This window comes from Simochromis diagramma, unplaced genomic scaffold (assembly GCF_900408965.1).
Source record: "Simochromis diagramma unplaced genomic scaffold, fSimDia1.1 OVJJ01000596.1, whole genome shotgun sequence".
Classification (NCBI taxonomy): domain Eukaryota; kingdom Metazoa; phylum Chordata; class Actinopteri; order Cichliformes; family Cichlidae; genus Simochromis; species Simochromis diagramma.
Window position 1 is genome coordinate 1,234,019 of NW_024387245.1, and position 8,596 is coordinate 1,242,614.

General features: G+C 36.6%; 1 protein-coding gene and 1 long non-coding RNA gene across 2 annotated transcripts in view; both read left to right on the plus strand.

Annotated features, from left to right (window-relative positions):
• bean1 (brain expressed, associated with NEDD4, 1) overlaps positions 1 to 4,141 on the plus strand; it is a 47,540-nt gene extending 43,399 nt beyond the window's left edge. Inside the window, exon 5 of the mRNA XM_040000295.1 lies at positions 246 to 4,141. Within this exon, the coding sequence (XP_039856229.1) occupies positions 246 to 636 (391 nt within the window). The 3' untranslated portion in view covers positions 637 to 4,141. The remainder of the gene's footprint in view (positions 1 to 245) is intronic.
• Positions 4,142 to 6,949: 2,808 nt separating this feature from the next.
• On the plus strand, positions 6,950 to 8,255 carry LOC120714200. The gene is made up of 4 exons (XR_005691367.1): positions 6,950 to 7,081; positions 7,172 to 7,259; positions 7,345 to 7,422; positions 8,077 to 8,255. It is a non-coding gene; the product is annotated as an uncharacterized LOC120714200 (long non-coding RNA).
• Positions 8,256 to 8,596: the final 341 nt, after the last annotated feature.

The window sequence follows — 8,596 nt, forward strand, 5'->3', positions numbered from 1 at the left end:
TTACTCCCTTTAATTATGAGTTATTTTGCAGTTGCTATCATTTTTCCTGTGTTGGGAAGGAAACATTTTATGTGCCTGCACTTGGAGTAAGCTAAAAAAAAAAAAGAAAGAAAAAAGAAAACCACCTCCAGACACCCACATGCACAAATGGCAAAGAAGAACATAACTTAGTAACTGATGTTATGATATAAAATCAATGTTCTGTAATTTATCTAACTTTTTCATTTTTGTCCTTTTGCCTGTAGCTATGATGAGTGTGTTGGTCCAGGTTCGACTCAGATCTACATCCCTACAGATGACCCACCTCCTTACTCATTGGTGGACCCCTGTCAGGGGGGAGCAGAGCAGGATGAACGGCCTTGCTACTCCCTTACAGATCCTTCCCCACACTGCGGAGAGACCTCAGCCAGTGCTGCCTGGTTTTCTCCCTCCCACTACCCACTGGGACTGCAAGAGCAGGAGCATCAACATCTTGCATCCATCTCCTTCCCACTGGAGGCAGCACCACCTTATGAGTCAATGCTGCCAGAGCAGGGACAGCCCCTCCCTCTCATGCCATGTGACCTTTATAAACACCAATCCGAGAGGGGGGATGATGGCAACTCCCAGCAACTCCCTGCGAACCAGATCTCATAGGACAGTTAATTTGTTTCTCTCACCTGTGGGCTTGGTGAATTAAACAAACACTTGGGATGTGTGGAAAATAGCTTTCATTAGCAGCTGTGACACCAAACGATGGTCCAAAAGATGTGCATTTCTTCCACACGGTTGCAAAGACCTGAAGAGGCTGAAGCTTGACTGCAGTGCAGTCAAAACTCCAGCTTTCAACCATTTTACTGTTGTTTGTCTACGGACAAAATAAAACTCAAGAACTGCATTATACTGCAAAGTTCCTGGAATGGCAACTTCTCTCAACGGCTCTCCTCTATGTTGTTTAGTTTAGTTTTGCCATGTGTTGACTGTTATCGTCTCCTTGAAGTAGGACTGATACAAGAGTTGTGTGTCTTGTGTGGAGTTTAGTCTGAATCGCTTCTAAACAAATGCATTTACATTTATCCATCATGTCATAGACAACAGGAAATTGAGTTTGTCTTTACAAGAAAGAGTATGAACAGTATAGATGTGGGTTTTAGTAGTCTAGTTTAAGGTATACACAAGCACACTCAGTACCATCCCTGAGTTTATTTTGCTGTGATGTCACATATCTTCGTATTTAGAAATGTTTTGGGAAAAAACTGTACTTAGCTCTGATGTTATATAGAACATGTCAACTACCAGCACACCACTGCTGATTTACAATCTCTATAGTGTGTGCAGACAGTAGCGTGGCAACCTCCAGTGTTAGTTTGTTGGTTGTTGTAGTTTGATTAGAAGGAGTTTGTGATGAAATGGCTGTGTATAACAGGGGAACTACCTGGACAAGGAATTATCAACATGCCATTTTTCCAGGTATATTTGTATTACCTTTTAGCACCATGATGATGCTATAGAAAACATTGCTAGCATGTCATTTGAATCTGTCATCACCAGAGAGGAGTTCAACTTGTCCAGCTGTATAAGTTGTCATAATTCTTCCAATCAAGGGCTCTGGTTTTAATGTCAATGCTGTAACTGGATCCCAGCAGCAAAATGTAGCTTGGAGCTCTCCTCTTGTCGAGGTTGGGTTGATGCAACGGAGAAGAAACACAGTAAACTGTAGACTTTATTACATTATTCACTCATAAGGGATGCTTCTGCGTTGTTGTTCTTGTTCTGCTCTCATAAAATAATTCACTTGGCTTAAACCGTTACAAATGTTTTCTGTATTGCACACAGGTGAGCAACACATGGCTTGCGATGGCCAATAAACTAATTACTAATGAACAAAATAAACTGATGTGGAAACTTTGTGGGTCATTCCATCTTAACTCATTAAATTTCTAGTAACTTCTCTTTTCAGCCACCTTTGTTTTCCATGAAATGTTTAAAGTTTGGATATATTCTGTATGATAATTGTTGTGAAATTTTACCTTAAGATATTAAATACCTTTCTAGATTTTAAAAACAACAACATTAATTTACACATTTGTGTAATATTCTGGCACGTATCCTAAACACAATGAAAAATTTAAAACAGGAAGTTTTAAGGAAGTTTTTAGGAAGTTTAGTGAAAATAGCATTTTTAGGTCAAAAAGCATTCTGTGTGTTTCATTTTACATTAAATTTTGAACATTTTAATTACTTTGTCAATAGTGGTCTTTGACAACGTGAGATGGTTTTTGGGGGCAAAATGTCATAGCAATCATGACATATATGCAAACCATGAATATTTTTAGGAAAGTCAAAGATGGCTGAGCTGAAGGACAACGATGATTTGAGACAGAGTGACCCAGTAAGATTTTTTGTAATATGCAAAGCCTTTCGCATTTGATTCTAAAATATGTTTCCGCTACAGTATCTCAACATTTAAACATGTAACTGTCAGCTGCAAAGTTTCTGCTGGTACTTGTAGATCAAAGGGTCCCCTTGAAAGGTTATTACATCATTCTGCCGGACAGGCACCAGACTTCTTTTACAGGCATTATTTAAAAATGTTTAAGGTGATAAACATGTATGGCCTGTTCCAAGTGTTAGAATTGCAAAATGGTTCAAGACAAGGCAAAAGAAAATTATCATTGTGTCCTTGATACAGTATTTCCTTGTTATTTTGCTGTAGATGCATCCGGGGAAATTAGTTTATACAACAGCAGATATGTGGTCAAATGCATCCCATTAGCAGGTGGTTTGGGTGATCTGGTAATGCTGTGTATTGGTGGTCATTTACACTAATATGCATCAGAGCTGACTGTTGCTGAGCAAACTGCTTAAAGTGTAAACAAAGTAAATCCAGATACAAATGTTTTCGATGTTTCACCATTTATGCATCATTTCCTAATCAGAAACAAAGCAATAGATATGAGCTAAAATGCATCAGCTGTGCATAAATTGAGTTGAGCAAAGGGGAAGTAAAGCCAGTCGGAAGCATCTGTAGTGAACAATTTTGCCAATTAATAATTAGTCAGCATTAAAACGGTAAATAAGTTAATAACGGAGAGATAATGTTGTTATTTTAATATATATCTGCAGCCATTCTGTCAAATGGACCATGAAATCATTACACACTCCATTCTGTTAATGAGATGTGGGGAAACATCAGGGCAATTAGTTTCCAAAGAAATCTAAATTGTTCATTATTTTCTTTGTGTTTGAGTTTGAAACATAATAAGTTGGGAAATTCTTTAAAGTACAACAAACATGGTACAGTTACCATGACATAGACATGTTCAGAGGGGGATTTTTACAATGTGGGTGTTATCTCTGAACAGCCCGGTTGGATAAAAGCGGAACAAATCACAAACTTTTCTAACCTTAACCAAAACGGAACAAAAACCCAGACACTGTTGGTGCACAAAATATGAATATACCTGCATTATGGTCACCAGGCAACCTGATCTATCACCTCAGGTGTCTGTGTAAATATGTTATATAATTTACTATATGTGTCACAAATACACAAAATGTTTGAATGAAGTGTTTAGAGTTAAAATTGGGGCTATCCTGGAGACACTAAGACCTGTAGACAACATCATCATTCACCAGTTATTGAAGCAGGAAGCCACTAAAGGCTGAGCTTTAATAACATTTTTTTCAATGTTAGTTTAATTTGACAAATTGACAATTTTTTTTAAAATTATCTTTACGTGTGACATAGTGTTTTAGTTAAAGATGTGCCTATTAGCCCCCAGACTGTTAGCTTGAACATTGTAGCCATAATTATCTCAAGGCAACCAATCTGCTGCTTTGAGCTAAATCTCTGGTGATGTACTGATTTTGTGATGTAGGTAAAAGCATGCTATTATAACTGAATCCCTGTTAAATGCCTTGTGATGACAGATTTTACTAAAGGATACCATTTTCTTGACTGTTTCAAGCTGTTCTTAAGGGTTCTAGTTAATCACTGGTTGTCTTTTGGCTCAAATTAGCACCTGGAAACGAGCCACTCACAACATTTACTTCATTACGTTAGAATCTCAGTACTGCTTTTAAGATTTTAAGCATTCAGTCAAGAGTAATTTTCTCTGATGGATTACCATATGTTGTAATAAAACGTTTTTGTCTGCCATTTCAAAGTTTCTCCACTATTCATGTTTACTTATTTTCCTCTCTTTCATTTTTCTGACTTTATATATCTTCTTTAATGGTGTTATTCTTATTCCACATTTAGGAGAAAATTAATGGGGAAAAAGTATAGAGTAAAATCATTTGTAAAAATAATATGAAATAAAAATGATGGGTTTTATGAGAAGATGTATAAGCTGCATAACAGACGTGATAGAATCACCAAGATTCAGACAGGCACATTTAAACCAATTATGTATTTTGACCATATCCTCCTGAGAACCGAGGAAAAAAGTATCTTCCTGTTGAACTTTTTTGTGATTTCCTGTTTCTTTGGAACTGAAAGAGACCACCCAAACACATGAGATATCATCAGAAAGACCAGGATATCCCCAATTAGGCACACCAGGACTTAGTAGGGTAGCTCAAATAAGTCAAAAGTTATAAAGACCAAAATGACAAATGTCCATAAATGAATATGCTGGGTCTCGGAAGAATATTTAAAAATCAGACTTTATGATAAACCAGTTTTACATTTATCCACTAGGGGGCGCTGCAGAACAAAATAGCCTGCACAGAATGGTGAGATAGAACATTTACCTAACTACAGCAGTGTTTCCCAACCTTTTGGAGCCACGGCACATATTTTACTTTAGAAAACAGCACACCACCAAACAAAAATGTCACAAAAAGCATATTATATTTTTTTCCCGCGCATTAGGTATAGCGAAATTGGCTTGGTTTGTCCCCAGTATACCTTTTTTGCTTTCTTCTGATCACTACTCATGCTAGGGCCTTCATCTGGGTCAGAATTTTCTCCAGGACCCAGGTCAGATTGACTACTTTTTAAAAAAAAAAAAAAATGTATCTATTGCTATTACGCGTCTCACAGCATGACTATTACGCAATTGCTTCTTTGTCTTTGTTTCACTGGCAGTTGGCAACCCATTTAATTAGAGCAGGAAGAGAAGGTAATTATTCTGCCCGTTACTCATGCCGATCGCTTAGAGTACTAATCAGGTGGAACGGTTGGGAAACACTGAACTACAGAACGTTCTGTATCAGAGGAGGAATGTGTCACACCTTTATAAGATTAAACAAAAGGTAAAATGGAAAGATCATGAAATTTGTCTGATTTAATGCAGTTAATAGGAACTATGTGAATTCTTTCTTAGTTAAAGTGTCTCAGTCTTTAACTTAATTGTTCAGCTAGGATCGCATTACTTTGCAGGTGCATTCTCTGTAAGTAAATACAATTTTGATGGTTTACATGTGTAACCAATCATAATCTAAATAAATTGTTTTTTGAGCAAACACTAGCAAGGCCCACATTAGAGGCTCTACAATGTTGAAATATTGCATCAGTGTGACATTTGCAAATTCAAACTTGTGATCAGATTTATCCATTTTTTTCTAAACAGATTTTTAAAAGTTGGCTAATTATGGGTTATTTTAACCTGACATTTTCCTCGGTGTGGCTGTTGTGATTCTGTGGATTTTGTGTTATTATTTTCCGTGTTTTTGGTAGATGTTTAAGTTCCCTGAGCATTTCCCTATCTGCTCCTCTCTCTGTCACATCTTTTTGTGTTAAATGTTAGTCTTCATGTTCTTTCATACATGTTAAGTGTTAGTACCCATTATATTTTTTCCTATTTTACAGTGAAGATTTGTTTCTCTCATGCCCTGTGTAGTGTTGCTCTCATCTGCCTGATTGTCCTTGCCAGTCCTTACTCTGCTGTTGGACATTCCCTAATCAGCCTTTATACTTTTTCACAGCATCTACTCCATTTCCCGTGTTTGTTCCCTGTGCTCAGCATACTGTTAGCCTCACTCATTGTGGTTATTGGATTATTGTTTCTTTACTTTCTGGACTTTTCTCTGCTATTTTAGACTTTGTCTTATAAACCATATTAAAGGCTCACTTTTTGCTGAAGTCGACCTCTTGTGTTCTGCATTTGAATCCTCAGCCTTACACTCCACACACCTTGACATCTTCTAACTTCATACTATTCTCTTCTACATTTTGTTTTTGTCTGGTATGTTATTCTGCAAAAAAAAATAGCAGTTACAAAAGTGATAATAATAGTATTGACAATAAGATATTTGGAGAGGTTAGCTGAAGAGTCACAGGGAGATTTTCTGAGTTTGTATTGACTTTTTTACAGAACTGCGGAGGAGGGGAGTCTCATTTTACTCTAAGAAAAACAAGCTCTTTGACAAAACAAAATCTTTGATAAATATGAAGTTACTCTGTTTCTAAATTGCAGTCATCTGGGGAAATGAAAAACAACATGCAAATGGCACACTTTTTCTATTTCTTTTTTTTTTAGAGCTACATAGTTACACTGCTGAAAAATATGCAGTCATGATATATCTGTTCATCTACTGTTTACAAGTTGCAACATAGAATACTAGGAATTACAGAAGGAGTCGTTTATACGGAGCCTTTTTGGTGGATCTCATTGTAACAAAAACACAGGTTTTCGTGATTGCTTTAAAAAGGGTTTGACTTTTTGTAACATTAAAACAGAGTGACTGTAGATGAATAGTTTCAACTCCTATTTGCCTTGCCTATACGTGCAAATTTAAATTGAAGCTTAGTTTCAAGTCTTTTATTTCACAATCATTGTTTTTGTTTAGCGTCAGTATGTTTGCTTTGAGTGCTCTTTATTGCTAACCCAGTCAAATACCTAACCCTCATATCAGTGTGAGCAGTTTAGTTCAGTTTGCCAAGCTCTGTGCTTTTGAATACAGGGAACATGTGATTTAATTTTAGAACACTTTATTTCCCAAAACTGACCTGGGTAGATTTTTAAGATGCTTCTGACATGTGCACACCTAGCTTAAGTCCTGCTGGACTGGTTTATAAGTCAGTCTGAGACACTGTAAACAGCAGTTATAACTTTAAAGACCCATTGAGAGGCTACTGCTCGTCAATAAAAAGGTAAGCTGGGCTATTATTAAAAATCTGTTTTTCTGCCCTTAATGTGGAATTGAAGCCAAAGGACTACACTAAACCTCATTTCTCCTGTAGAAAATGAAAGCTCATATTGTGCTCCTGATCCTTGTTCTTGTGGTCGGACTTACAGTGATGCCTGCTTATCCCAATGAGGACTCTAAAGGTAAGACCTGTGTGTATGACTTAGAGAATACTCAAACAGCCCTTACTAAACACTAAGTTTGTTTATGATGGTTTCAATCTTACAGTCATTCCAGATTACATAGCCCTACACGAGCTAGAGAGAGATGGAACTTTGAAGCCATTTATACCAGAAAACGCAGGAGGTATGTTGACTAAGAATAGTTTTGTGTTTGCTCACATTTGTGTGTGTGTGTGTGTGTGTGTGTGTGTGTGTGTGTGTGTGTGTGTGTGTGTGTGTGTACCATGTTTAGATATCTTTGTAAGGACAAAAAATTGGAATGCTACTATACTTGTGGGGACCAACAGCCCTTATGGGGACAAAATGCCCGGCCCCACGAGTTTGGAGACATGTTTAAGGCTCAAAATGTGGTTTAGTGTCAGGGTTACAGTTAGGCTATGGTTAGGTTTAAGCTAAGGGTTAGAGTTAGCCATTCACTTGTGATGGTTATGGTAAGTGGCTAGGGAAAACATAAAGTCAAGTAGATGTCCTCACTAAGATATGAAAAGAAGTGTGTTTGTGTTTAAAGTCTTTACCACTATGGCCATGAAGTTGCCATAAAAAACTGTACATGCAGTACCTCAGGGTTGCACCTCAGCACAATTTTGAAAGTACTGACAGGTGTGCTGTACATAAACTTACCAGAAATGTAGATTTACTTAGACCTCGAACAACTATGAAACCAGAAAGTTGTAGAGTTCGGGATAACAGACTAAACCTTTCTCACAGTATATGTTGGTTGTACTTGGTGTGGAAGTAGTGTTTGTGACTTAATGATCTTTTCTTTTTTTTATTGCAGGGAAACCTGATGATCCATGACAGAAAAGAGAGGTTTTCAAAAGCTTCTTATAAATGTGGCTCCCACCCAAGGCATGCTGAATAAACAAACATGGCAATCATACAAATAATGCTAATGTAAATATTTTGTGTTATATTATATACAGAAAAATAATAAAGTTCAACTTGGATTTAAAAGGATAATCTGATATCTTTAATTCCTAATTTACAATGCTCTAATTTAGATTATTATAAGAATACATTTTCTTATATGGTAAATAATTAGTAAAATAAAAGGTACGTTACTTTGTTTTTGATCTTTACCTCAGAGAACTCACATGTATGCTATGGAAAACAAAGGAAGAACTTTAACCTTAATTAGGCTGATCAAACCTTCCTGCAGTATTGCTACCTTTTATAATATGTAAAATGCATAGGACTTTGCAGAAGAATATAAATCCACTAAACAGAGACTTGCAAGAACAAAACTTTTGCATTGTAAAGATGAAAAAAAGGTATATATATATATATATATATATATA